Source organism: Trachurus trachurus, assembly GCF_905171665.1.
Source record: "Trachurus trachurus genome assembly, chromosome: 9".
In the NCBI taxonomy this organism is placed as follows: Eukaryota; Metazoa; Chordata; class Actinopteri; order Carangiformes; family Carangidae; genus Trachurus; species Trachurus trachurus.
Window position 1 is genome coordinate 34,786,313 of NC_139895.1, and position 27,957 is coordinate 34,814,269.

General features: G+C 44.5%; 1 protein-coding gene across 1 annotated transcript; it reads right to left on the bottom strand.

Annotated features, from left to right (window-relative positions):
• Positions 1 to 779: 779 nt before the first annotated feature.
• Positions 780 to 27,853, bottom strand: LOC310991286 (sarcoplasmic/endoplasmic reticulum calcium ATPase 2-like). Its single transcript, XM_083978932.1, has 20 exons — positions 27,350 to 27,853; positions 26,313 to 26,330; positions 26,135 to 26,217; positions 22,979 to 23,083; positions 21,507 to 21,645; positions 11,775 to 11,855; positions 10,130 to 10,215; positions 9,493 to 9,957; positions 8,030 to 8,118; positions 7,727 to 7,829; positions 6,968 to 7,099; positions 6,754 to 6,873; positions 6,268 to 6,486; positions 5,837 to 6,172; positions 4,591 to 4,811; positions 3,823 to 4,025; positions 2,707 to 2,792; positions 2,481 to 2,614; positions 2,277 to 2,394; positions 780 to 1,109 (listed from the first exon to the last, which is right to left on the bottom strand). The coding sequence occupies exons 1-20, from the start codon at positions 27,465 to 27,467 to the stop codon at positions 840 to 842; spliced, it is 3,126 nt and encodes a 1,041-aa protein (XP_083835058.1). The 5' UTR covers positions 27,468 to 27,853; the 3' UTR covers positions 780 to 839.
• Positions 27,854 to 27,957: the final 104 nt, after the last annotated feature.

The window sequence follows — 27,957 nt, forward strand, 5'->3', positions numbered from 1 at the left end:
AAACTTAAAAAAAAAAAAAAAGGAAAATCAAGACAAATGTGTTTTCTTCAAGTAAATAAATTTAACAACACGCAGTATCAAAAAAATTCTCTGAACCACACTGGAGGCAGAGCTCCGCCCCCTCCTCCCTCCAATAACAGAAAAGAAAATATATTAAATGCTAAAATGTGTGTGAGGGCTTTGTCTCTACTGCAAAAACAAATGGGTGCTTACCTCAACACCTCAAACAAGAGTCTGAGTCTATAAAATGGTTAAGACAGATGGGTGGGAATGGGTAGTTAACAGCACTGAGGTAGCTGTGCTCTGCCTAATGCAGAAAATAATGAATGAACAAAGACGCATGGAGCTCAAAAATGACTAGTGAGATTGGTGCTGGAGCAAAAAAACACTGTTTGCCCCAGAATTAGTATTGTAACGTACGATCCTCGTGATTACGTCCTCTTCGCGCCCAGCAATCCTGTCCCAACAGCCCCTCCCAAAAATTACAAAATATTAATCATTATAAAATAGTGTAAATTCTCTGTACAGCTCAATACACACGGCTCCAACACGGTGGGCGTTGCTAACTGTTGAAAACAGGGGATCAAACAAGAGAAAAAAAGCGTGATGGTAAAACAAAGCAGAAGGACATAATGTCAGTCAAACTCCCAGCTCAGCCCCGCCCCCCCCCACCCCAAAAATAGGTAACGGTGACACTGTCCTAAATACAAAACACCTGCCTGACAGGCGCTGACTGTAAGTTGTTCCGAGTTATTGTAACTGTTAGATGTGTGTTAATGTCCACTTCACACTGGTGCACGGGGGAGGGGGAGGGTGGGTGTTGTGTGTACTGGAGTCAGTCAGGGCCACAACATGGCGGACACATTAGTGTCGGCGCTGTAGATCCACAGCACCAGAGGCAGGGAGATGGCCACGAAGGGCCAGGAGATGCCGTCAGCACATGCAGACAGAGAGCAGCCTTTACTGGCCGGCTTCTCCAGCTGTTTACCAAAGTCCAAGTAGTTCCTGGCTAAAAACTTGAGCAGCTCATCCAGCAGGATGACCGGCAGGGAGATCTTCAGCACCATCATCCACTGAGTCGTGTCCAGGGGGGTTATCTGGAAGATCACCTGGGAGACAGAGGGACGGCAGCTGTCAGCAACTGTTACAGATACTTCTTTAACCAGAGCAGTTCAACGCTGTTTATGAAGGGAGATCAACTTCTACAGTGTCACTGTCACAGTCCAGGCATATACTACAGTATAGTGTTTAATGACATAGTGGCTCAGTAGCTTAAAGGGATAGTTCAACAGTTTGGCAAATTGGCTCAGAGTTGTTTTCGAGCCAAATTCATGCAAAACCGCTGATAGGCGTTCCCGTTGTCAAATGCAGTCTCTGCATTTACCTCGAAAACAACTCTGTCTCGTAACGTTCCGCTATTATCTCATAGCGTGGTGAATGTGCAGGTCACAACTTGTCAACGAGAGCGTTTTGGAGTTGTTAGATTGTGTATTTGATGAGTTTGATGAGGGAAACCAAGAAATCCCATTAGCCTACGTAGCGTAGCTCTGAGCAGCTCGCGGCTCTGCCGTTCTAAAAATAGCTTGCACCGACAATTAAAGGTAACAAACCTACTGCTAAAACTCTTGAAACTCAAAACTTGAACTATCCCTTTAAGAACACTTTGACAACACGCCAAGGCTGAATTATATTCAAAAACAAGATCATCTATAAATATGAGATTCACTGAGAAAAAAAAGATGATCATGTAATTTCCATTGGGTCTTGTATCAAACAGTCACGCTCCTCTGGAGAGTGTGACTTGTAGGCTGGAGGAGGAGAGAGCTGAGAGTGAGATGAGAAGAGTGACAACAAGCTCAGATTTGTGTGTTAAATATCAAAGCATTTAACATCCAGTCTCAAAATATCTAACTAGAGTGTCTCATGTTCCACTCCAGCTGAGGATGTTTGCTGCTGCATGTCTGTCTCTCTGCTGGGAACCATCTGATGAGGACAAAGACCTAATAATATACTTCATCTACTTTTCTTTTTGTAATAATATTTATTAAAGAGATATCAAGTCTCAAAAATCACGAGCTGGAGAGATGCAAAAATATGTGTTTACATTTTTAACTAAAGTAATTTTCACTCATTTCCATGACTGGTCTGTAGTGAAGCCCCACAACCACAAGGGGGCAGAGAAGCACATAGACTACTAAGCATCCAGCTCCTCTCTTCAGTTTTTATTTTTTAAAAACATCAGTCACAACTCAGTGAAGTGCTTTTGATAAACTCACAGGCAGAGGCTCCACGTAGAGGATGAGGAAGTGCAGGGACATGGAGAGGCAGATGGCCCCCAGGAGCCAAATGTTCTCCCAGGGAGGCATCCGCAGCAGGGACTGGTTCTCCGACAGGCTGGACAAGAGAGACCACAGATCCTGAGTCAGTTCCACGGCTCGCCCTCCGTCTCATGAATGTTTGACGAGAGCGTCTCCGCTTACCTGTTCAGAGCGTTGCACATCTCGATGGTGACGAGCACGGACAGGGCCATGGTCATGGGGTAGGGCGACTCGAACACCTGGCAGTCCAGGCCGTCGAAGTCTGGGTTGTCTGGGGCGCACTGGAGGAAGTGGCTCTGTGGGGAGGGAGGTGGGGGAGGGTGAGGTGGGGGAGGCAGGGAGCTGACGGGACTGAAGTGCAGTTTCTCAGGTAGACAGGTGGACTCACCAGCTGGTACAGAGAGAGCTGAGGTCCGTCGTCAGAGATGGTAAACCACCAGGCAGCTGCTCCGACTGTGGCTGCTCCCACGTATCCTGAGAGCAAAGACGCCAAAGTGACAAAGTCATCGAGCGGCAAATGATTCGACTCATCAAACTGTGTAGAGGCAGATTAAAGGGATAGTTCAAGATTTTGGCAAATTGGCCCATTGCCATAATCCCTATAGTTTTAGCAGTAGGTTCGTTACATGCAAACTCCTTTCTGTGTGGAGTTTGCATGTTCTCCCCGTGTCTGCGTGGGTTTCCTCCGGGTGCTCCGGTTTCCCCCACCACTAAAAACATGCCAGCTAGCCTGATCCTCCAGTCAGTGCCCTTGACCAAAGGCACTGGCTCATAATCTGGAGTTGGTCCCCGGGCGCTGCACCGTGGCTGCCCACTGCTCCTCAGGGATGGGTTAAATGCAGAGAAAGAATTTCACTGTACTAGCTGTATATGTGACAAATAAAGTACCTTTACCTTTAATTGTCAGTGCAAGCTATTTTTAGAACGGCGGAGCAGAGCCGTGAGCTGCTCAGAGCTACGCTACGGAAGCTAATGGGATTTCTTGGTTTCCCTCATCAAACCCATCAAATACACAATCCAACAACTTCAAAACGCTCTCGTGGACAAGTTGTGACCGTCATTCACCACGCTATGAGATAATAACGGAACATTACAAGACAGAGTTGTTTTTCGAGGTAAATGCAGAGACTGTATTTGACAACGGGAACGCGCATCAGTGGTTTTGCATGAATTTACCTCGAAAACAACTCCATTATTATCTCATAGCGTGGTGAATGTGCAGGTCACAACTTGTCCTCGAGAGCGTTTTGGAGTTGTTGGATTGTGTATTTGATGAGTTTGATGAGGGAAACCAAGAAATCCCATTAGCCTCTGTAGCGTAGCTCTGAGCAGCTCGCGGCTCTGCTCCGCCGTTCTAAAAACAGCTTGCACCGAAAATTAAAAGGTAACAAACCTAATTCCTAAAACTATAGGGATTATGGCGGGATTATGGCGATGGGCCAATTTGCCAAAATCTTGAACTATGCCTTTAAAGGCTCTGCTGACGCCTTCACAACCAACCAACCTCCGATGGCCAGGTATCTGAAGAAGAGCCAGCCGGAGATGAGCGGCTCCTTGGCGTTGCGGGGAGGCTTCTCCATGATGTCCAGGTCTGGGGGGTTGAAGCCGAGGGCGGTGGCAGGGAGGCCGTCTGTCACCAGGTTGACCCAGAGCAGCTGAACCGGGATCAGAGCCTCAGGGAAGCCCAGCGCAGCAGTGAGGAAGATGCTTTCAGGAGAAACAACACCAATTAGAAAAGGCACTCACAAGTCATCCAGTCAATCTGTTATAATTCTGGCTCCAACTGTGAAAGTCTCTGGTCGCTTTCTTATTGTTTTGGTCACTTTTTTCTCTCTGTGGCGCTCCCCCTACAGTTTCGTAGCACATATATTTACTCACAGCTAACCCTCCTCCCTCCCCCTCCTGACCATGTGCATTTGTTTTCAACAAAGCCGGCGAGAAGGCAGTCTGTAAAGCGATGTCCCCCGAGGCAGGTAACGTTATATATCATAGGTTTTATGATGTGTATATTTGCGTAGTGTCATCTGTCATAAATAAGATTTACAGATCACAAGGCGCCTTTGTGTCTTGGTGCTGTAAAACAGGCCATGTTTCTCACGAGATCTAGGACACTGGGTCAGAGATGCTGATCTTACAAGGTTGGTTTTCGGCCAAAAGACTCTAGGTGGAAGGCAGACAGCCTCCATTCTCATCCTAAGAAGTCATTTAACCATCACAATTACTCTGAAGCTGTTTAATTAAGGTAAAGAAAGTAGCATTAGTTAAGACTCACCACACCACCTCTCCCACGTTGGAGGAGATGAGGTATCTGATGAACTGCTTCATGTTGTTGTAAATAGCTCTGCCTTCTTCAACGGCGGCCACGATGGAGGAGAAGTTGTCGTCAGCGAGGACCATCTCAGAGGCTGACTTGGCCACAGCAGTGCCAGAGCCCATTGCGATGCCAATCTCTGCCTTCTTCAAGGCCGGGGCGTCGTTCACGCCGTCACCTGTCTGTAGACAGAGATTTTGTTACAGAGATCCTTTTAGTTCTAATCCACACTATTCCACTACTATTCCAAGTCCAACAAATCAAAATCAAGACACTGAGGCTAACCCTAACCCTTCTATCAGAAATGACCCATGTCTGATGTCTGCTTTCACACCTGCTTTGCTTGGGTGAAACAACCCGCTGAGGAGGAAATAAGCTTGTGGACTTTTTTAAAGACGAGGGATTTATTAGGTCACATTATAATTCCATATTAATAGGTGAGTCTGGTGCTCAGAGTTTATATCCAACACGTCACTGTTTACAAAGTGAACATCTCGTCTGTCCTTACAAAATAAAGTTAGTGAAGTGGCTGCGTGGAGCGGACCTGTTGAGATGAGCAGCTGATGGTGACGGTGACGGTTGTGCCGCCGTCCGATCCTCTGTCACTCACGTGAGGATGGGACAAAGCCTCTTGGACAAATTTGTGTACATTGTTTTTCCTCTCTCGATTTCTAATTGGCCAGTTGGCAAACGTATAATCTGGTGTTTCTCTTGCGCTCTCTCTTTCACACTCTCTCTTGCCCTGAATCTGCATATAAATGAATGTATTATGAAAACAAGAACTAGTGAGTAAAAGAAAACGGACACACAGACACCACGGAAATGAAACAGTGTAATAACTCCTGTACCAGTGACCACAGCTGGCCACAGCTGGCCATGGTAATCCAGGTCAGTCCCGCGTGTACAGAGGTTCAGCGAAACATGTGGGCATGGGAATTAATATTACTATTGATGACGTACGATACGCATTGCCAGGAAAGATCTGATCTGTTTGTTTAACTACACACGTATTGGCAGAAATCCGATTCGTATCTGATTTATTTCCACATATAATGGGGGCCTGAATCTGATCTGACAATATCTGATTCCATGCGTATTTGTCCCGTTTACACGGGCCACTTAAACCATGCAGTGTAAAGACAGCCTAAATGTTTGTCTGTAATCAGATGTCAGAAACCCAGGAGAATCAGCACTTCGCTCTTCCTACCATAGCTGTGATCTCGTCGAAGCCCTGCAGGAACTCCACGATCTTGGACTTGTGGGAGGGCTCCACGCGGGCGAAGCAGCGGGCGTGAGTCACGGCCTCCCGCTGCGCGTACGGCGACAGTTCGTCGAACTCTCGTCCCGTGAAGGCCATGTGCTCGATGTCGTCCTCCTCGGCCAGGATGCCGATGCGGCGGCAGATAGCCACGGCCGTGCCCTTGTTGTCCCCGGTGATCATGATGACACGGATGCCGGCCTGGCGGCACAGAGTGATGGAGGCGGCCACCTCCTGTCTGGGAGGGTCCAGCATGCCGACACAGCCGACGAAGGTCAGGTCAGACTGGACGCGGTGAGACAGAGACATGGCTGAGTGTTGTGTACCGAGGAGAATACAGCAGGTTGTAACTGATCAGCCGGAAATAAAGTGAAACTCACCTCGTACTCAGAGAACTTGGCCGTGTCGGACAGTATCATGTCCTCCATTTTGGGTGGGCTGTCTCGTGTGGCCAGAGCCAGGCACCTGAGGGTGTCACGACCCGTCCCATACTCACGGATCACAGACAAGATCTTCTCTTTGATATCTTTGCTGAGGGGAACTTTGCTGTTTCCAACTCTGACGTGAGTGCATCTGTCAATAACTCCCTCTGGAGCTCCCTGTGGGGGAGAGCGGGGGAATAAAATACTTTTAATTAGGGCTGTCAATTGATTAAAAAAAAATTAACTAATTAATCGCACAATCTTCTGTAATTAATGATGAATTTATCAACAAATTAATTGCATTTGTCCACTTAATGAAGCTTTTAACGAATATTTATTTATGTTAAATCATCAAATTAATGTAGAATAAACACAAAGAAAGTATATTATATAACACAAGAGACTGTGACGAGTCAAAATCAATGCAACTTTATTTCAGTGTACCTTGACAAACATCTTGCCCATGGAGGACCGAGACTTGTTGGGGGTGCAGTAGACGGACATGGACTTCCTGTCTCTGGAGAACTCCAGGGTGAACTCCTTCTTCATCAGCTGCTTGATCACCTGATTGGAAAACGAAAAGGCAGCCGGAGTGAGAGGAGCTGCTGAGTGGGAGCGCTTGGAGATGTGCAGCGTGAGCAGGTGTCTGTCAACTCACCGAGTTGCAGGCGTTGGCTCTGTCAATCTTGGACAGGTTGTGGACTTCGGTGTCAAAGACGTTCATCTTCTCCACCAGACACGTCAGGGCCGTCTCCGTGGCCTCGCCGACCTTCTCAAACACACCCTTCACCTGACACATCAAAAAGGAGCTTGTTCATGTTTTCTCCTCTTCAAACTTTGAATCCAGCCGACACATTATTTTTCATCACTGTTACGTAAATAACTTAAAGGGATAGTTCAACATTTGGGCAAATTGGCCCATTGCCATAATCCCTATAGTCTTAGGAGTAGGTTCGTTACCTTTAATTGTCGGTGCAAGCTATGTTTAGAACAGCGGAGCAGAGCTGTGAGCTGCTCAGAGCTACGCTACAGAGGCTAAGGAATTTCTTGGTTTCCATTATCAAACTCATCAAATACACAATCCAACAGCTCTTGTAGACAAAGTGTGACCTGCACATTCACCACGCTATGAGATAATAACGGAATGTTACGAGACAGAGTTGTTTTCGAGGTAAATTCATGAGTTTAATGAGGGAAACCAAGAAATCCCATTAGCCTCTGTAGCTCTGAGCAGCTTGCGGCTCTGCCCCGCCGTTTTAAAAATAGTTTGCACCGACAATTAAAGGTAACGAACCTACTCTAAAACTATAGGGATTACGGCAATGGGCCAATTTGCCAAAATGCTGAACAATCCCTTTAAGTCATGAACTAAAAGCCTGAATGAAATCCCACTGTCCAGAATAAACTGTCCACAGACCTCATTGAAGTCCAGGGAGGAGTCGTTGCACAGGGCGCAGATGGTGGCCAGTTCAACCAGAGCATCGTACTGGGAGCTCTTCACTTGTTTCCCATCCTGGTACCTGAGGCCAAGCACAGAGTGTCAGCCTGTGAGTGTGTGTGTAGACTAGAAACATGTTCCTTCTGCTAGTCTCCCTTTGGGTGCCCGCAGGTTCAAATATCATCTTGATTTCCCCTTTAACCTACATTTCCGTGACAACTGAGTGAAACGACACATCTCATCTTTCACCTGGATTTGAAGAGACGGCTGTAAAGTACTCACACTTCTCCCTCAGGTGCATAGGTGGAGCCTGTGATGGTGAACTCTGACAGAGTGCAGCTGTCACCTTCAGCTCTGCTGACAGTGAACATCTGGAGATCAGAGGAGCAGAGGGGACAAAAACAAATGTGATTTTTTTTTTTTTTTTTTTTTCAAAGCAAACATTTAATGTTGTGTCAGTCGGCTTCTTGGCTGCCACAGCAGATGGCAGCAGAAACCACAGAATTGCAGCATTGTTACAGAGAGCGACTTTGTGAGGGCCCGGCTGGGTGGCCGCCTGCCTAATGTGAGAGAGGGGTGTTTAGCTCCCCATCTAATGTAAACAGAAGAAACTTGCCAGGGAGTCTGAGAGAAGAGAGAAGCCGTGCCCAAAAGGAAGAAGCTGCAGTGCCAGGCCTGCTCCCACAGGAAGCTTTTATCCTCTCACACGCACAAACACGCGGGATATGACAATCAGTCCAGTCAAGCCAGCAGTCGATTGTCAAATCCTGGTGAGAGTGTATTTCTCTGATGATTGAAGCAAATGAGCCTCATTTCATTTTCAATTATTTCACCAACATTTTAAAAAATAAATCAATACAAGTTTAAGAACTGATCCTGGTCAGTAATCCAGGGATTAGGTCAGGTGGAGACTGAGAGGTCGTACTGTCAGGGAGCAGAACACTACATGTCAGTGGACAGCTGAGCGTAAAATATACAGGTTTTTATTCTATTAAACATGAACTTATGCTGTAGACACTTTCATCAAAATATGTTGATGCAAATGCATATTTAAAATAACTGCATGGTGCAAAGAGTTTCTCTTTTCAGTGCTTTAATACAGGCCTAACTGTGAGCCACTGAACACAGCAGTATTGCAGTATTGTATTTAATCATGGCCGCTACAACATGCAGCCCAAACAACCCCCGAGAAAACCAAAGAGACCCAAACACTCGTTTGATAAAAAAAAACTGTCACAAGTCTAATTCAGGCTTTGCCAGGCTTCTGAGAAAACACTGAGCAGGCAACAAAGGAGGATTAAACTTTAATAAATGCTGAAATGTCTTCTTAATGTGAAGCCAAGTAGCGCCGGGGTGCCACTCACAGAGACAGAGGAAGAGAGAAAGGAACTACAGGCTCGCTGCTTTGCAGCTCGGTGACGCAAGGTCAGTTATGCAACAGCAGCTCTGCAAGTCATCCAACAGCTCAATGTAGATTAGAGGAGTTGCAGCATGCTGCCGTCGCGTTTAATAACCCGGATACCTGATCACAAAGAATACTGCGCTCTCACTATTTGTACAGTGTTAGCATTTTAGCTGACTAATGTATTGAAGGAGACTTCCACAGCCACACTCTCTAACTGCTGTCACCTTCTGCAAACACCAGGCAGCGACAACAACGATGACAAAGCACCAACTACTGAACTGCTCAGCAGTGCACCAAGAGAGTGTGTGTGTGTGTGTGTGTGTGTGTGTGTATGACTCACTCTGCTGACAGACATCTGGTTGGTGGTCAGGGTTCCAGTCTTGTCGGAGCAGATGACGGAGGTGCAGCCCAGGGTCTCTACGGACGGCAGACTGCGGACGATGGCGTTTTTCTTGGCCATGCGGCGGGTGCCCAGAGCCAGGCAGGTGGTGATGACCGCGGGGAGCCCCTCTGGGATGGCGGCCACGGCCAGCGCCACGGCGATCTTGAAGTAGTAGACGGCCCCGCGGATCCAGGAGCCCCCGTGGACGGGGTCGTTGAAGTGGCCGATGTTGATGATCCACACGGCGACGCAGATGAGGGAGATGACCTTGGACAGCTGCTCGCCGAACTCGTCCAGCTTCTGCTGCAGGGGGGTCTTCTCCTGCTCGGTGGCTGCCATCTCGTCGCGGATCTTGCCGATCTCTGTGTTGACGCCGGTGGCCACCGCCACGCCCACGGCCTTCCCAGCGGCGATGTTGGTACCCTGAGTGGACAAGTATATACACGTCGGCTCGGCGTTTGATAAAAATCTGACATCTTCGAAATAATAACAACAACTACAGGAGCCGGTTTTTCCAGGAAGTCGACAGAAACTAAACAAACGAGTCAAAGGACATCAACAGGATGTGTGATAACTTGTCCGGAGAGGAGCTTACGGAGAAGAGCATGTTCTTCTTGTCCTGGTTGACAGCACGTGGGTCCGGCACAGGGTCGGTGTGTTTGATGACAGAGACGGACTCGCCTACAAAGACGAGACGGGGTATCAGGTTAAATCACTTTGTATTAGATGATGTCGGGAACAAAGCAGAGCCAATTATCTCTACAGAGAGATCTATGGTGCTGATCATTCATGCTGCCCCACTGATCTTTCTCACACACACACACACACATACACTCTTGCACACGCAAAGCATGTGTGCTAATTGGATGCAGCACTGTGATGCACCTCTGGGCTCATTCTGCAGCCACTACAAATGAAAGTTGTGCAAATCATGCAGTCATTCTGCACTGATCCATTAATCCTGGGTGCTATTATTTTTGAAAACAACACAGCATCAGTGGAGAGTTTAAAATGGGTTTAACAGCTGGGTAATGTATTTTATCAAAGATCTATCTTCACTGTGATATAAAACCTCCCTGAAGCCTCAAATAAAAACAGATTGAACTCGGTGTGTGCTGGTTACAGCTGCATCCTGAGCCCGAGCCGCTCGTGGCAGCAGAAGCTACATTTCCCAATCAGGACGGGGACGCCATAAACACAATGAACAGGGCTGGATGCAGGATTTAAGCCTATGTGTGAAACAATGGGCAGACTAATTAAGACACAGTCGACATCCAAGTCTTCAGCTTTAAACCTATGTGACTTTCCATTTCTTACCGAATAACAAGCAAACATTCAAAGAGTCAATCATTGAGATCGTGCGCAGTTGTACTGACTGAGAAGGTTACGGTGCAATAAGAATAATCGTTTGAAAAACACTTTTCACAGAATTACTGTGAGTCATAGTTAATGTAAAGTAAAGATTCCATCCATAACTGACATACACACAGATGACTGGTGTATCAGACATAATGATGGACCCCTCCCACCCCTCCCACCCCTCTCACCACCTCTTCAAACTCTGACCATGTGGTGGGAGGCTCCACAGCATTTAGGCAAAGAACTACCCAACTGTGCAACAGAGTCTGAACACTCTCACATCCCTCCCTCCAATACCATGAGATGACATATACTCACACTTAATTCAATCAGCACTAGTCTTTTTGGTAACACTTTATAGTAAGTCCACACTATTAAGCATTAGTTAAGCATTAAATACTGAATTCAGCATTTCTAAACACATGAATACTTAGTATGTACTGTAGTTAATAAACACAGTTAAAAATGTTTACTCATAGGGTTAAGCACTCAACTGTATTTATAAACTACATTCTAATGAGTATTCATGCTCTATAAATGAAGAATTCAGTATTTATTAATGCTTAATAGTGTGTAAAAGTGTTACAGTCTTTTTGTATTCACCAATACTCTTATTTTGTTTTTAATCCCAATTGCTGCTGTTTTAGGTTTTTAATGTGTCCTTGTCTCTTTTTAAATAAAGCATCATGACGCATGGAGAGCGGCATTTCGCTCCCATGTATGCTGAGTGTGTGCTATGGAAGTGACAATAAAAACGGATTGATTGATAGATAAATTAAACTTATCAATATAATTGTTCATCTTTATTTTTTTTTCAAAATAGCCATGTAGTGAGGAAAGTGAACAGGTAGAGGGGAAATCATTTGATGGAAATGTCTCACCGGTCAAAATGGACTGGTCCACCCTCAGGGTTGTTGATTTGATTGAGCAGATCCTGATGTCAGCAGGCACCTTGTCTCCAACTGTTGAACAGATTCACAGGAGGAAAACACATCAAGTAAGAATAATGTGAGGAACATTACCGGTATATAAAATGTAAAAGTAAAACAGATTTTCTAATTAACTAATTAAGATTATTGACAATGTTGGTCCTCTGGGACACAAACGTTTTTACAGCCAAAATTACTGACATCTACTGACATTGTAGAGTATGCAACAGCACAAATAATGTTCAAAAGCCAGAAATAATCTTTTACCAGAAAATATACAGAAACTGTTCAGTGATCGAGGTGGGGGTTACAACTTTAGGAATAATCTTAAAGGGACAACAAGGAGTTTGTATTTGGTTATAAAAAGGTCTCACATTAATGTGGATGAATCTACGCTACCCGCACTTGTTAATGGGCCCATTTTCTCTATCGTTATTTTGTTATTTTAATTAATGGTGGAAATGCTGGGCGAGCCGACCAGCGTTTCCTTTCGGTTTTGCGGACGCTGCCCGGCGGGTCATGAGAATAACGCTGCTGGATCGCCGTTTATGGTCGGAGGACGGTATCTGAACCTCTTTGAACCTCTGACTTTAATTCTTGATGAATGAAAACATTCCTAGCGAGACGTCCCTCTTACGCCGGTCCAATAATTTCACCGTGGGCGTGGAGGCTCATGGTAAGTAGTATGTAGTATGAAAACACTTCGCTTTCCAAAACTCCTCGTTGTCCCTGAATGTGTTGCTTTGGCACAACCCACAGGATGTTTCGCATATCTGTGAGTTGGGTAAGAGTATGGAACGGACTTGAAGTGGAAATAAAGCAAAAGTCCAAGTTTGAAACGAAAAAGAAATATCAATTGAATTGTTATGAAATATAGAAAGGTACCAGGTGGTGCAGGGGGTATTGGTTATTGGTAGCACTACTGAAGAACACATACAGTATGTACATGTATTTAATGTTTACACTTCTAATGACAAGTGTGCAACTTTTATTTATTTGTTTTGTGTATTCTGAATATTTTATCTGCCATGTCTTTGTGGCACTTCTGTTGTTTTATCTTTTACATTTGTGTTATGCATATGTACTTACTTGCATATTTAAAATAAACATTTCGACTCAATTCAAAAAGCTCATGTTAAACTGTCACTACATTACATGAACACCACATGAACAGACTCCATTAAAACCCTAGCAGCTCTACAGTCAACTGCACGGTGTCGTTCGAGTGTGTGCACGGGCTAAATGAAGATTTAACAGATGAGATGTTGTCTATTTCCTGCAGGCAGTAACTCAGCATTAGTGTAAACTCAACTGATGGAGCGCGGCTCATTATGGGATGGTTGCCGTGCCACACAACAGCAGCGCGGCGTTGCCATCGCTGTAGGGAGAGAGACGAGCCAAAGAAAGAGGAGGAAATGAAGGACTTGTGAGCCATAAAAGGCCTGTCTCAAAGGAAAAGGCCAATTTGGGTACATCGAAATTGCAGTGACCCAATTCAGCTTCCTAATGGTACATAAAGGCAACGGAAACTGGGGAACTGGCTCAGGCTATGGCACAGTTCTGTGGGCGTAATCTACATATAGGCCTACTTAGTTAAAAATGCAAATTGTGTCAGAATACTACTAAAGGACTCCGGGAAGGTGGTGTAGTTAGAATCCGGTCCCCACACACCAGTCGCACAAACAAGAAGAGAGATCTCAACTCAACAAGTAGACATAAACAAAAAAGTGCAGAGAGACTGAGAGATTTGCTAAATACACAGCAATGTCAAGATTCCCATGTGAGGCAACATGAACAGCCACCCACCTCCCCTATCCATGCCCTTGAGAGCAGGGAGGGGGGAAAATAGCGATGGGACCGACAATACAGGCAGCCAAATTTGGGAAAAGCATTTATATGTTCCCCAATGTGCTGATCAGGTTTAAATGTGGCCGTATGATGGCAGCTGTCTCCAGCACAGCAGGAGACAAGAGGACAGAGTCCCCACATCCAAGCAGGACCGTTGCATAGGGGAGAAAGGTGATGATAATTCTAGGGGCCCAGCGCCCACTAGGGCCCACAAAAAGCCCCAGTAGTCTAATCTTTGTATGACTGATTTATTCTGCATAAAACCCTGACTAATACGCATAGTAATGTTGCATTAGCATCAAAACAAAGCAGGCTAAATAAAAAAATGATAACATGTACGTAGTCTAAGAAAAATAAACTGGAAAAGTTAGGGGGTAGGGGCCCATTTTAAGGGGGCCCAGAATTCCTAGCAACGGCCCTGCCTGCAAGTCTCCTAAAGTCCAGACACTTTGAATACAAGTCATCATAATTCTGCCTCCCCTCACTTATCCCCGTCTACATCTTCACACACATACACACGTCTGGATTAATGCACAGCCTTGTTGGGGGGGGGGGGGGGGGGGTTGCGTGCATTTCAACACTCTTGCTCCACTAGTGTCGACCTCTCGCTGTGACAAACGACCCGGTGAGAAGTTGGATAACTGTCAAACTCATTTGATGTCCCGACAGCGGTGCCAGGGACTCTGATCTGTCAGTGGACACTGGCCAATCAAGACACACAGTGACAGCTTTTCTGAGAAGGACTAATGTTGGGCTCAGTCGCATCTTTAAACCATTTGAACCTGGAACAGCAGGTGCAGTGGAAGCTTCACTTCTGAGAAAGGTCACGCAAACCCACAGATAAAACAACACACGGCCACCGGGGGTCATTTACATACAGACCAAAGCCTGCAGCTAACCTCCTGATGGCGTGGATCAATAATCTTGCAGGCGCATCGGATTTAGGAACCCACCTTTCTCGAAGGAAACGATCACATCCCTTAAAGAGATTGAAAGGATTAACCTTCGCTGCGCCACAGGAACAAAAAGTGAAATGTTTTCCTTAGGAGCCAGAAAGCTTTACAATTACATCCTCCACGGTTGTGTAACGCTTCCTGTGCTAAGTCATTACTTTTGAAGAAATACAACCTCGGAGAGAGTGCTGAGCCAAGACACAAGTCTACAGGGACAGGCCTCGCACAATGGCACTCACCGATGTTCTCGTATAAACAAGCCGGTGCTTAGTGTTAAAACTCTGTGACACTGGGACACGCTGGGATCGTCTGGAGCCCGTGTTAAACTGCAGACCTGCTTTGATGAAGTGTGTGTATATCATCTGTCCCTTTGTGTCAACATCCTACTTGGTAGCCGTCCAAGCATCTCCTCAGGCATGGCCACTTTTTAACCTTTGTGGCCTGCCAACGGGTCACACACTCCGCAAATTTCAGAGTGACAAAAGCTCGGGCCCTTGTGATACGCTGCCCCCACTACGACTCCCCGGGGGCGCCTTATAAAACACACCTGTCAACAGCGGGCGAGAAGGCCTGTCGGTGGTGACTGGCACCTGGTTCTGCCGTGTTTTATGTGACGGGCGACGCGGTTCAGGAGGACACATGTGCTGATGGCAGCTCAACAAAGAGACTGACCCTTCTGTCATGTTGAGGGGCCCGTTTCTGAACGGCCAATGGTTGAAACGGACAGCGGCTTTCCGACGCAGCTCCTACTGAGTAACTCACCAGCTGCATTTACATAAAGGCAGAGCGATATGTCGAAAAAATGATGCTGTGATTATTCTTTGGCAGATATTGCGCTTGGGATATGAGTCACTTTCAATTTCAGCTGGATTACAGTTTCACAGACAGTTTTTGGTTGGGTTGGACCAGACAGGCATGTTCCTTCTTGTCTGGAGAATACTGGGCGTCTTTTGTGATACATTTGACTTGTATCAAATAAACTGCAGCTCGTGCCTTTTGGATACTGAATTTCACCCTATGATGATTTCAATAATACAGGTGCATCTCAATATATTACAATGTCAATATCATCAAGTTAATTTATTTCAGTGGTTCAATTGAAATAGTGAAACTCATATTATATAGATTCATTACACGCAGACTGAAATATTTCATGTCTTTATTTCTTTTAATTGTAATGATTCTAGCTTACATTTAAAGGTCCAGTGTGTCATATTTGGTAACTACCAATTAATATATTTGTATAAGTGTTTAATCACTATAAAATAAAATCTGTTTGGTTTTCATAGCCTTATAATTCTTCTTTATATAGCAAGGGTCTTGCTTAGAGAGTGTCGCCATCTTGCGCCGCCATGTTTGTACGGAATGGAAAATCCAGCCAACCAGAGATCACGTTTCAAAATAAATAAATAAACGATAGAATTATTAAATAGATAAATAATAGAATTGGATGCTAGATGTCACTGTTTCCCCCTCATTTTACACACTGGACCTTTAATGAAAACCTCAAATTCTGTGAATCAAAGAATTAGAATATAGTGAATAAGTTCAGTATTGTAACCTAATGGTGTCACACTCTAATCAGCTAATTAACTGCCAACACCTGCAAAGGTTTCCTGAGTCTGACCTCCATCTTATTCTACTTTATTGATGCACCTGTATTAGGATGAACTGTCCAAAAGGATGCATTATTGAACAGATAAATTCTAACCTCTTCTTGGCTCAGAGTAGGTTTTTCCCTTCTACCCTTCGGCTCCCAGGTGCACAAGAGAACCTATGTTCTCATGATTGGTCACAATCTATAGGGAAATAAAACTGATTATCTTCTTCCTGCAAATGAGGCTTGGTCATGGGCGCCACCTTCCACTCTTATCTGTATCACAAAGTGTATTTTTAGACGCATGTATAGGTTGACACCGTACATACTGTTTAGTGAAGGAATTTTTCTTTTTTTTGCCTGCTGTGTTAGTAAATGACAACAGTCACAAGAGACTCTCACTGTTTTCTGTGCAAACAAATGCAGTCTGAGTAATGTTTAGTTAGCAGCCGGCTGGTGGGAGACAATATTTACCAACAGCTGACTAGTTTCTCCGCTTGTGTCAGCTGATCTGCACCTACGACCTCAGTTATGTAAGCAACATCTCCACAACTGTCTCCCTGAGATCTCTGCTTTGCCTGCGTCTGTTATGATTCTGAAGAAGCAGCGGGCTGGGCCCTCCACACAGCGAGCAACTGTTTCTGTTGCCATGGTGACAAAAACTTGTCCCAGGACTGGGAGCGATTGAGGCTGCCGTCAAAATTAACCAGGATTTTAGTAAGGTGAGGACGAGAATTACATGTGCCTTGAGCGAGGGACCCGATCTAATCTGGATTGAAATCAAAATGACGCCCCCGAACACTTCAAGGACATTTGAAAGTATTCACCACAGCCCACACATTATGCACTGCAAACAAACTAAGTCTGCACTTTGGAGTTCTGTGGTGTCAGAGGAAAACATCATGTGAAAGCAGAGAGGCATTATAGAAATATAATGCAACAAAACATAACCTTGCAGCTATGGAAGACATTAAAACGTTGAGATGTTGATGTGAAAACACATTCTCATGTTTACATCACAACCCTTCTTCATCTATACCCAGACAAGCATAGCATGGATCCCCAGCATGCAGTGCACTAGGCTACTGGTCAGCAAGTGTGTTTACAGATGTTAGTTTACACAGAAGAGGACGTGCATACTTCTCCAACTCTCTGACTTGCTTACTGATCAGCACCTTCAGCCTGCACTGTCCGGTCTGAATGAAAACCCCTCTGCCCTTCTGCAGGACTTCACTACATGGGAGGTTTTTGCATGGCTGAAGTTTGCCCCCCTCCAACGGTTGGCAAGATGAGACCACTTTCCCCCGTCTTGCTGACAAGTCAGGAACTTTAGCCAAAAGACAGTCCCTGTGTGACAACGGATGTTTGCCAGACCACATTAAATGCCACATACTATCCACGGGGGTCTGGAATCTTAGTGGAGGGGCGGCGGGTGCTGATGGGTAGGGTTGCTGTGCATTGAACATAGCAGGGTGGGACGGTTATCCACAAAGCGCTTCCCTATAAGGTCATCTCTCTCCAGCACAATGAGAGCAGATGAGAGATCCTCCCCCGTGTGCTGCGGTGCCCCCCCCCCCCCTCCTACCCACCCACCCACCCCGCACACGAGCCCCCGTCACTACCAGACTCCACAACTTCACAGGCAGCAGAGAACAAACCCACTGAGCTCTGCAGCTCTGAGAAAAAGGCCAACATCCAAATCTGCAAACTCCACTGGCAGCTTACAGTGAGTTCTTTCTTACGACAAAACCTTAAAACCCTTTGGAAGGAGCTGGTGAACTCCACATGTGACCGGCTAACACCAGTTTTAAGAGTTAAATTTGGCTGTTAGCACTTGCCTCCTCTGAACCTTTAAAAAAAAGGAAAAAAAAGGTAACACTATATACTAAGTAATTAAGTACACACTATTAAAGAGACCCAGAGGAGTTTGCTTTTGGTTATAAAAGAGGCTCATATTAATGTGGATGAATCTACGTTACCACTTCTTAATGGGTCAATTTTTGATAAATATATCGTTTTGTCTTAATAGTTATTTTGATATTATTATTTAGTGGTCGACTCGCCCAGCATTTCCTAGTTTCGGTTTCCCGGACGCTGCCCGGCGGGTCATGAGAATAATGTCACTGGATCGCTAGCTGGCATTGTTTATGGTCGGAACTACGACGGTATCTGATCGTCTTCTAACCTCCGACTTTCGTTCTTGATGAATAAAAACATGCTTGGCAAATGTTTGCACCGTCTTGCGCTGGTCCAAGAATTTCACCGTGCGCCCTGAGGCTCATGGGAAATGTAGTGTGAAAACACTTCGCTTTCCGAAACTCCTCGTAGTCACTTTAAAGCAGAAGTGAGTGATATATTTGTGTTAATATAAGTCTTAAATAGTTATATCTTCCGACAGCAATCACTTACATAGAGTGTTTGGACTGAAACACGGGTCTCTCAGTCCCTCTGCTCTGCTCTGAGCCGAAGAGAAAACATTTATCGTATCCTACAGTTTTTATCCAATGAGGAGAGAGAACGGCATGCAGGGCTGTGTGTGCAGCCAAGGAACGCCGTGAATGTGGTGACGTAGCGACGAGGACTGTTATGGTGCGTTCAAGGAAACTCGTATTTTTCCGACCGTGAAGTGGTACCAGTTCGATCTGGTACGAGTTCACCGGTCGGAAGTTACGAGTGGCCGTTATAGTGACTTTCACCGGTAAAACAGGTCGGAAAAACACGAGTGGGTTGCCTGAAACGCTACAAAGTCGTAAGTTGTGACTTGAAGCTGTAATTTACGATTTCAAAAGCCTGCCTGGAACGTAGCATTAGCGAAAACGACCGGACCACTCACTTCTGCTTTAAGCATTAGTTAACCATTAAATACTGAAATCATTTATAACATGAATACACATACGTATGTAGTTTATAAACTGTGAAAAATGTTTTCCTCATCATTGATAAGCACTAACTGTATTTATAAACTACATACTAATGAGTATTCATGCCTTATAAATGAATAATTCAGTATTTATTCATGCTTAATAGTGTGTACTTACCCCCCAAAAAAAACTAGTAGTAAGAATCTGATAAATCATTGCTGACGTTTTCAGAATCTAAACTATTCAAACAAACTTGTGAATGTCAGGAGATAGCTACTGGAACAAACCGTGGCTTAGATGTGATGTACCACTGCATGATTTGGCCGCGCCACACTGCTGTGAACAAGTGTTTTATCAACCCGACAAGAGCGGTCAGAGGCTCCATGGGAGAGCAAAGACTGGACCAGGACCAGCACAGACCGCCAACATCGGCCTGCGGTTTTAAACTTCTATTAAAGTGCCCAGATAAACCGAGCATTAAATGATCTAGTTTAGATAAAAAGGTCTAGAAATGCATTGGCAGAGAATGTGATTTCCATGACATTAAACACATTTCAGTGAGCGGGCGACTGCAAGGCTGATGGAGTGATGGGGGTGTGTGTGTGTGAGTAGGAGGCAGCGTTCAAACCAGCAGCAGCAGCAGCAGCAGCGGCGGCGGCACCCTGAAAGGGAGCAGCACAAATTGGCTGCAGGCTATTCTTCTCACGGCTGAAGTAGCCACAGAGGACTCGTCTCTGTGTCCTCTACCTCGGCTCAGCAGCCGGCCGGCCGGCATCTGCGTCATCACACTCCTCCTCTGCATGGCAGGGGTCACTTTGAAGCTTCAGGGAAATATTATTCATTTAAAGAAAAAAATGGAGCTTGACAGGATGCATTGTAAGAGATATTGGGGGGATTTGGGAGGTAAGCTGAAGCCGATGAGCTTCTCCCGACTGCAGGATAAAGCGTCCGGTTTTTGCTGCTTGCTGGGCTGCATTTTTTGGAGTAAAAGCCTCGAGCTACTGATGGCAAATTCTCCAGCTACCTTCATCAACAGTTTTTTTAATAACTAGGCCTCTGATATGCAAGAATCTGACTCACAAGTTTCTCTTTATACTTGAGCCAGATAATTAAGCTTTCCATGCCTTAGCCTCTTTTGCTACTCATAATCAGAATGTTATGATTAGCCCCTGTCAACCAAAAACTCATTATATACAGTGTACAAACATTAAAAAGAGAAATAAACACTAGTTTAAATCCCTGTGCGGTTGTGCTCCATTTGCCCTTGTCAAGGTTACAGAGGAGTCCTGCTGAACACTGTCCCACGTCACCCACTGTATCAATGTTTCCCAGAGCAGGGTGGGAGGGGGGGGTAAGCACGGGGTGGGACCAGACACCTGTCATCTTCACGACTGTCACTGCCTCTATAAATACTGCATTCCATAATCTAAATGGTCAATGATGGCTAAAAATAAAACCTCGCAGTATGCACAGAAAACTATGCATCACTTCAGTGGCGTAGGGTTAAACAGAGTATCAAGATAACGGCAGCGTTTTAAGGACTGGCATTCCTCAACACATTCGTCTCTGTTCATCCTGCTGCAGAATTATGTGTGTGTGTCTGTGCCGTGGGGGAAACGGCACTCTTTTGGGGGGAAAAGAAAGACAGAAAAAAAAAAAAAACCCAAAGCTTTACATCCTGAGGATTTCAGCTGCTGTAATACGCTGACTGGACCTCAGCAGCATGAATCACTCCAGGGCTCGGCTCACATACCGCCTCGGGAGGAAATCTGTTGAGGTGGGACACACTGAAGATTCAGTGGCATTAATTTTACACTCATGCACACACACCCTTTGTGACCCTGGGTTAATAAGAACATCTCAAAATACATCGTTCTTGCAGGGTGCGTCACCTCTGCAGTGGCACCTGGGAATGACGGGGGGGTGGGTGGGGGTTCAACTCGAGCATGTGCTTGTTTTAAAATGAGAAAGTGACCGTACCTGTTCTCATTTGATCTGTCAACACTTAGGTTATCTGAGGCCCAGTCAAACGCAGGCGAGGAGCTACAGTATCATATGAAGAACACCAGATCTCTTTGATCACCAAAAAAACTGCATATGGACAAATACCCTCTTTCACAACCAAACAAACCTATTCTTCATAGGAGCTGCAGTGGCATTAAATTGCCAAATCTCTAAATTTCAAGGTCTGTTCCAGTCTGGTTCATGTGATATCCAGATGTTCCCTGCGCCTGAGAGGAGTCTACGTATGAAACCAAACATCTAAACCTCTTCACATCTCAGTTAGCCGGTGGTATTGTATAATCCAAGCAAGCGTGAAACGTGTAACGGTAAAAAAAAGAAAAAAAAGAGGCTGAAACGACAACAGAAGCAACGCATCCGTGTCTGTTCAAACAAGCACAAGATCAGGACAAAGTGAGCTTACCAGCAACCTCCACGATGTCACCAGGCACTATGTCTCTGGCCTTGATCCTCTGCACGGTCTTCCTGTCCTGCCGGTACACTTTCCCCATCTCGGGCTCATACTCCTTAAGCGCCTCGATGGCGTCCTCAGCGTTGCGTTCCTGTCAAGGTGAAAATTAGATTTAGCGCCATCGCTTCTGAGATCAACTGACAATATCACAGAAACTAATACAGCCCCCGTTCTGGGTTATATCGCTGCCGACTCTTCTGAGTGTAATGTTTGTTTAATCAGGTTTGACTTGGGCACATTGAGACGTTAAGTATATAAAAAATTGCACTATGAATCAAATCATTTTCTGCCTCTTGATGTTTTCCATTTTTTCTGCATCTTTATCAGTGAGAGCATCACATCAGTCAGAGCGGACCGCCCACACATTAAAAAAAAAATGAGTGAAGAAACCAGCCTCATATGTTGGTGAGATACAAGATGACAACTTACGGACTGTTCCTTTTCAATAAGATGCTTTCTTTCACACAGGAATAACTTCCAGTGGCGTGTTTAGCCACCGTGCCAGTGAAGTATAACAAACTGTGGCAGGCTGCCACACTGATAGATGTGTCTAATTCATCACCAACAGAGCAGTATGTACGTTTTCAAAAGACTGGTCATTGATTTACACCCATCTCCTGCTGTGTCTTCTCTCTACATCATCACCAATGTCTGTTCTCACCAGTGACTGCGTTTCAGATTGATGTATACACTTCACTGCCAAGTGCATTAAGCTGACCTGTTACGCCATCCAAATACATAAGTCTTTCTGTCACAGGGGGGTTGCTTCAACATTTTGGACACTGCAGTTCATCATAATGTCACACTGGATTACACTTCATGAACAAGTTGTTGGGTGATAATTACGTAATTATCAAAAGGCTGCATTGGATTTACAAGTCAGTATCTCTCTTTCCTTTCAAACCTTGTGGTTTGCAATAATCGATACCATACAAAATATACTAAATTAAATTATAAAGGATTTCCAATATGTTTAAATGTTGGTTTGTTGATATAAGAGATTATTCTTGAGTGTGTGCTTCACTTCCTTCAGAAAAGCAGAGAAGAGGAGTCGCCATGGGGAGGGAGGGAGGAAGGAAATATAGGGGTTTTACTTTGTTACCTCCCTGGAAATGTATAAATGAGTTTGTGTCTGTATGCACTCAATATGTGTGGGAGGCTGGAAAAGGGAGGAAATCATGTTAATGATGTATAATCTTTTGTACATTCTTTTAAAAAAATTGATCAAAAATAAGAAAAGCTGAGAAAAAGGTTGTTTTATAATGGACCTGAATCAATATGAATCTAAATATGAAAGCATAACATTTGGAGAAATATACCAGAACAGTGAAAATCCCAGTGATTTCCAGGCCTATTCCCCAGACACACAGGAAATAGGTCTGGGTTTAAATAAAGTGACGTCCCAGGATGTCAGAGTTTCTCACCTGCCACACACCGACGATGGCATTGGCTATAAGAATGAGTAAGATTACAAAAGGCTCCACAAAGGCTGTGACTGTTTCTTCCCCCTCCTCGAACCAAGCCAGGACCTGAAAGCACAGGGAAAAACAAACCATTAACCATCAAAGACATTTCACAGAACACGTAGCCATCAGTTAATTATAATTTAAAAAACACGAAGGAACAAAGAAAGTTGCTCATAACAGATAAACCACTGAAAAATCACTTCCTTGACAGAGCAGACGCAGTCACAAATTGTGCATTTAAATTAACTGGACAGGTTTTTATCTCTTAAATAGACCTGACATCAAAGGCTGAGAATCATCCCACACATTTCTTACATAAAACTCGGTGTACTGTGGGGAAAAAAGGTACAGATACACAGATCATACTTGAACTCAACACTCTCCTCAACATCAATTTTGGATACATAAAAACAGTTTCTTTAATCATTCAAATCGGACCACATACAACTGTTGCTATTCACCTAAGAATATTCATAATGATTGATTATTGAACTGTCAACACTGGACAGCTCATATAATATGTAGGAGTGAAGATTCTTCATAAGTATTTGATTCCCTGCTGCGAACATGACAGCCATCAGGAAGAGTTTAGAAGCTCAGCTTGACACGGTCAGACCTCTGCTAAGTGAAACTACAGGAACATTTCCATTCAGGCAGTGATAAACTCATGTCCTGATGGATTATTAAAAAGGACTGGTCTCAACACTGTTGCAGACGTTTCACTAAAATATCCAACTGAATGGAAAATACATGACATTTTTCTGACCCGAGGCCTCATTTAGCTTGTTGCTCCTGAGAAAATTGTCCTAAAATTATCCTGTGTGTAACAAGCAATTAGTTAATGTCCCATAATGTAATTCAGTTATCAGCCTTACTGAGACCTGAGTGTCTGGCTCTGCTGGATGCCAAAGACTTTGTATGACATAACTTAAATGGCAAGCATAACTCTTAATAACAGTGTCAGTACAGAAGCACGAGGCTCATAAGCGCCTTACTGTGCCATATCACAACCACCATGACATTTATATCTCTCATATCTTCTTTTTATTTTTTATAAACTGATTAGTCATTTATACTATGAAATCTCAGGAAATTGTGAAAAGAGTCATGGAAATGTTTTTAAATATCTTGTTTTGTCCAACCAGCAGTCGTAAACCAAAATATATTCAAATTACACTATTAAGTTTAGTTTACAATGGTATAAAAACAGACACAAGCAGCAAATTGTGACATTGGAGAAGCTGGAAAAAGATTGTTTTTTTTTTATTCCTGCCTTATAACTGACTTTAATGATAGCTGACAATTACCTTTCTGTTGACCAAAAACTTGCTTGTTTCAGCCCTATCATTCAGGCCACCATGCAGAGGATCAAGACATTTATAGTAGTTAACCTATTGAAATGATGCATAACGCAACAGGAGCAGTGTCTTAAAAAAAACTCTGCTGTCGACAATAACTGGAATCATTCAAACAGAAAACTTGGATCCGAGTCCACCTACTTTAAGTGTCAGCCAATTGTTTAGTTTTCTGTTTTTTTTATTTGCTTGTAAAGCTCCTTGGGTATACAACATTAAAGTTGAGGAGTTATAACTTTATGTTGAGCTGGTTGAGCACATTTGTCTGATAGGAGCCCCTCCCACTGAGGTGAGAGGGCCCAAATTTGGTCTTGAGTGGTGCTCTGTTCCCCTGTCAGGCAGCAGCCACTGACACCTCTGTATCACCTGACTGGGCACTGCACGCTACATACCAACTCACTCTCACACACACAAACACATACACACTCACACACACACAGTTATCAAAATGTTCTTCAGACATTCGTTGATGTAGTGTGCAATTGATTTAAAGAACATGAAAGAAGTAAAGCTGCCAAAATGAATCACAATGCAGCATGCCAAAGCTCCAAAGTTAGAGCTGCAACAATTAATCGATTAATCGAACAATAATCGATTATTATATTAATCGTCAACTATTTTGATAATCGATAATCGGTTTGAGTAGTTTTTTTAAGAAGAAAAAAAAGCAAAGTTCTTAGATTTCAGCTTCTTAAAAGTAAATATTTCTGGTTTCTTTGTTCCTTTATGACAATAAACTTGAGTATCTATTTGGTTTGTGGACAAAACAAGACATTTGAAGATATCATCTTGTGGTTTGAGAAACACCGATTGGCCAATAAAATATAAAAAAAAATGTTGAAAAATGTCAAACAACTAATCGATTAATCGTTATCGACAGATTAGTCGATAATGAAAATAATCGTTAGTCACAAAGTCCAAAGTTCATCACAGACAGAAATGAATCATAACTTTTTCTAATTTAATTATCTTTTTACATAAACTTCAGTTTTTCACTTAGGTGATTTTTAAAAATCGCAAAAAAGAAGACTGTTGTAAATTAAACCACATAACCTGACACTAATAAGTCAATGTTATGGGAAAATGTTCACTTGATTTAGCGTTTGAAATGGCCAGACACATGCTGATGATGCTATTACATAATGGCAGCCCACCATCAAACATTTATGTGTCTGGCACCAAAAGACAGCGTCCCGAGCGAGCTCAGGATAAGTCATTACACAGCAGCCATGCTTGACGACTCGGATGTCTTACTTGGCACATGGTGATAGCAACTCAATGCTGCTACTGCTGTTGTCACCATTCCTCAGATGGGTCGCTAGCCTTCTCAGCTGTTTAGCCCCCTAATGTGCGAGTGTAACCTCAGCCGGGCTACACAAACTGAAGACGTTCACACTTCAGCACTATGCAATGCATAAACTATCCCCTGCCATTCATCACACGTGGCTTTACAATAATCCCATCTGCAATTTTGACTTTGCGTAAACAGTCTTTCAGCCAGAGGTGAGAAGAGAAAGCTATTTGTAGGATGCAGTAACTTTAATTCCCTTTAGCTTGTATATCATGTGTATATCATCTCTCTCATTTACTGGGCACAGCAAGGAGCATATAATAAGATATGGGAGCAGCAGCAAGTGTTGACATAAATTCCTAAAGTTGCAAGCGCAAGCCTACATGGTGTTAAATGGTATAACTATATATCTCAACAGGACTGTGTTGTATCCGACATCACAGATTCAAATTCCACAGGTATACTTACAAAGGATATACACGCAGCCAGCAGAAGAATTCGAACAAGTAGATCTTCAAACTGTTCGATGACAAGCTCCCATAAGGACTTCCCTGCAGGGGAGGAAGTTGGTTAGAACCGCACTCATAACAGAAACATGTTATTATTAAATGACAGTGACAGTGGTGAAAGTGACAGTGCTGATTACCTTCCTCGGCTGGTAGCTCTATACACGTGTGGAGGGATGTCACAATCCAGGGATGGCAAAGGAAGCAGATGAAAAAGAAAGGAAACAGCAGGTGAGTGGTGTGTGTATGTGTGTGTCTATATTTCTCAGCAGATGAGTATGAGACTCTCAGTTCCTGTTTCTTGATGGGGAACCGGTCCCTTGAACAAGTGTGTGTTCTGTCAGACAGGCTAACAGAAGTTAAAACACACTTTATAATATAGGAGGCTTTGTCCTGTATTAATATAGTGATGTAGTGGGAGATCTGACTTTCAGTTCCAACTATAAGAGCTAACATCAATGTTAAGATTCATTACACAATAGGAAAACTGGGATCAGTGTAAAGGTCAGAGTGGTTGAGGGGAGGTGGGTCCGCCCTACATGACCTCCCAGGTGATATTAATACAGAAGCAGCTGTTTAGGCCTGGGACCATGAGAGATTAACTCCTCCGCAGCATCAAGGTTACCACAGTGATCCAGAGATCACTGCTCACTGTCAGGTGCCTGTTGGATCTCCAGGCACGTGCTCCGAGGTGTGTTGTTGCACCTTGAGCAACATTCAGAGGGGGTTGCAGTGTTCAACAGTAGGCCTATATCGCTGTATTTCCCTCCCCTGTCAACAATGTCACAATGGAGTTACGTTAAACAATGTTATCGGCGTCCGCCGCGTTGCCATGACACAATGCTACACATTACTGAGAGCACGTTCAGACGGGGTTACATTACCTAACACCGCCCTCGTGCTCGGCAGCGCTACAATGCCCTCTAAGTAATCATTTACTTAGTTACTGTGTAAGAGATGGGAAACCCTCGAGGTCATCCGTGATGACGTCAGCCGATTCAGTTCACAGAGCCGGTAACACCGGCCGGCTCGTGCTGCCGCTGACTTTTACCCTGTATACTGAGAACTGTGCCGCCGCTGCCCCGCGCTACAGCGACGACACCTTTCTGAACCGTGTCTCATTCACAGCAGCCGTGTTTGTTTGAAGGTGTGTGTGTTTTTTTTTTAAGTGTCGTACCGTTTAGGCCCCATTTCTCCTTCTGTCGCTTCACCTCGTCCAGGGAAAGTCCTGTGCTCTCATTGACGCAGAAATAACTGTAAACTTCTTCCACACTCTTCGTGTGAGCGTTGTCCATGGCGGAAAGACGGCTCCTTCACACACGGCGTTACCCAAAAATATGTAAAACAATACTGCCGTGTGGTACCTCAGGGCACTTTAAAACTGTCAATACTTTCACGGGAATACGGAGTTAGTGAGCAGAGAGCAGTGCGGGGTAGCTATCGACAGCTATTGACGGCGGTCTAACGTGTCCCCCCTGGCCGCTGCTGGAGTCTTCTGCTACGGAAAAGAGATCTCGGAGCGAGCCAAATTCCTCTTCCCTCTCTGGAGGAAGATTACTCTGAGCGCCCTCTTATCTCCGGAAATGGTGGGGGAAAGTGTCTGCAGCAGTGTCCCGTGTTGAGGACTGCATTCACCCGGTCCACAGTCCTCCCGTGTGTCTGTGCTACCGTGCCGTGCCGTGCCGTGCCGTGGCGCAGCTCTCTGTGGCTCCACTCGGTGCTGACAGTCTGGTTTTATTAAAGCGCCTCACTGCTGCCCCTCTTCCCTGCGCTGCATGTGGACCA

Coding starts and splice junctions, on each gene's coding strand:
- LOC310991286 (XM_083978932.1), bottom strand. CDS start 27,467: ATGGACAACGCTCACACGAAGAGTGTGGAAGAAGTTTACAGTTATTTC. Junction 2,793..3,822: donor CAGATACCTGGCCATCGGAG/GTTGGTTGGTTG, acceptor CTTTGCTCTCAG/GATACGTGGGAGCAGCCACA. Junction 2,395..2,480: donor ATGTGCAACGCTCTGAACAG/GTAAGCGGAGAC, acceptor TCTCTTGTCCAG/CCTGTCGGAGAACCAGTCCC.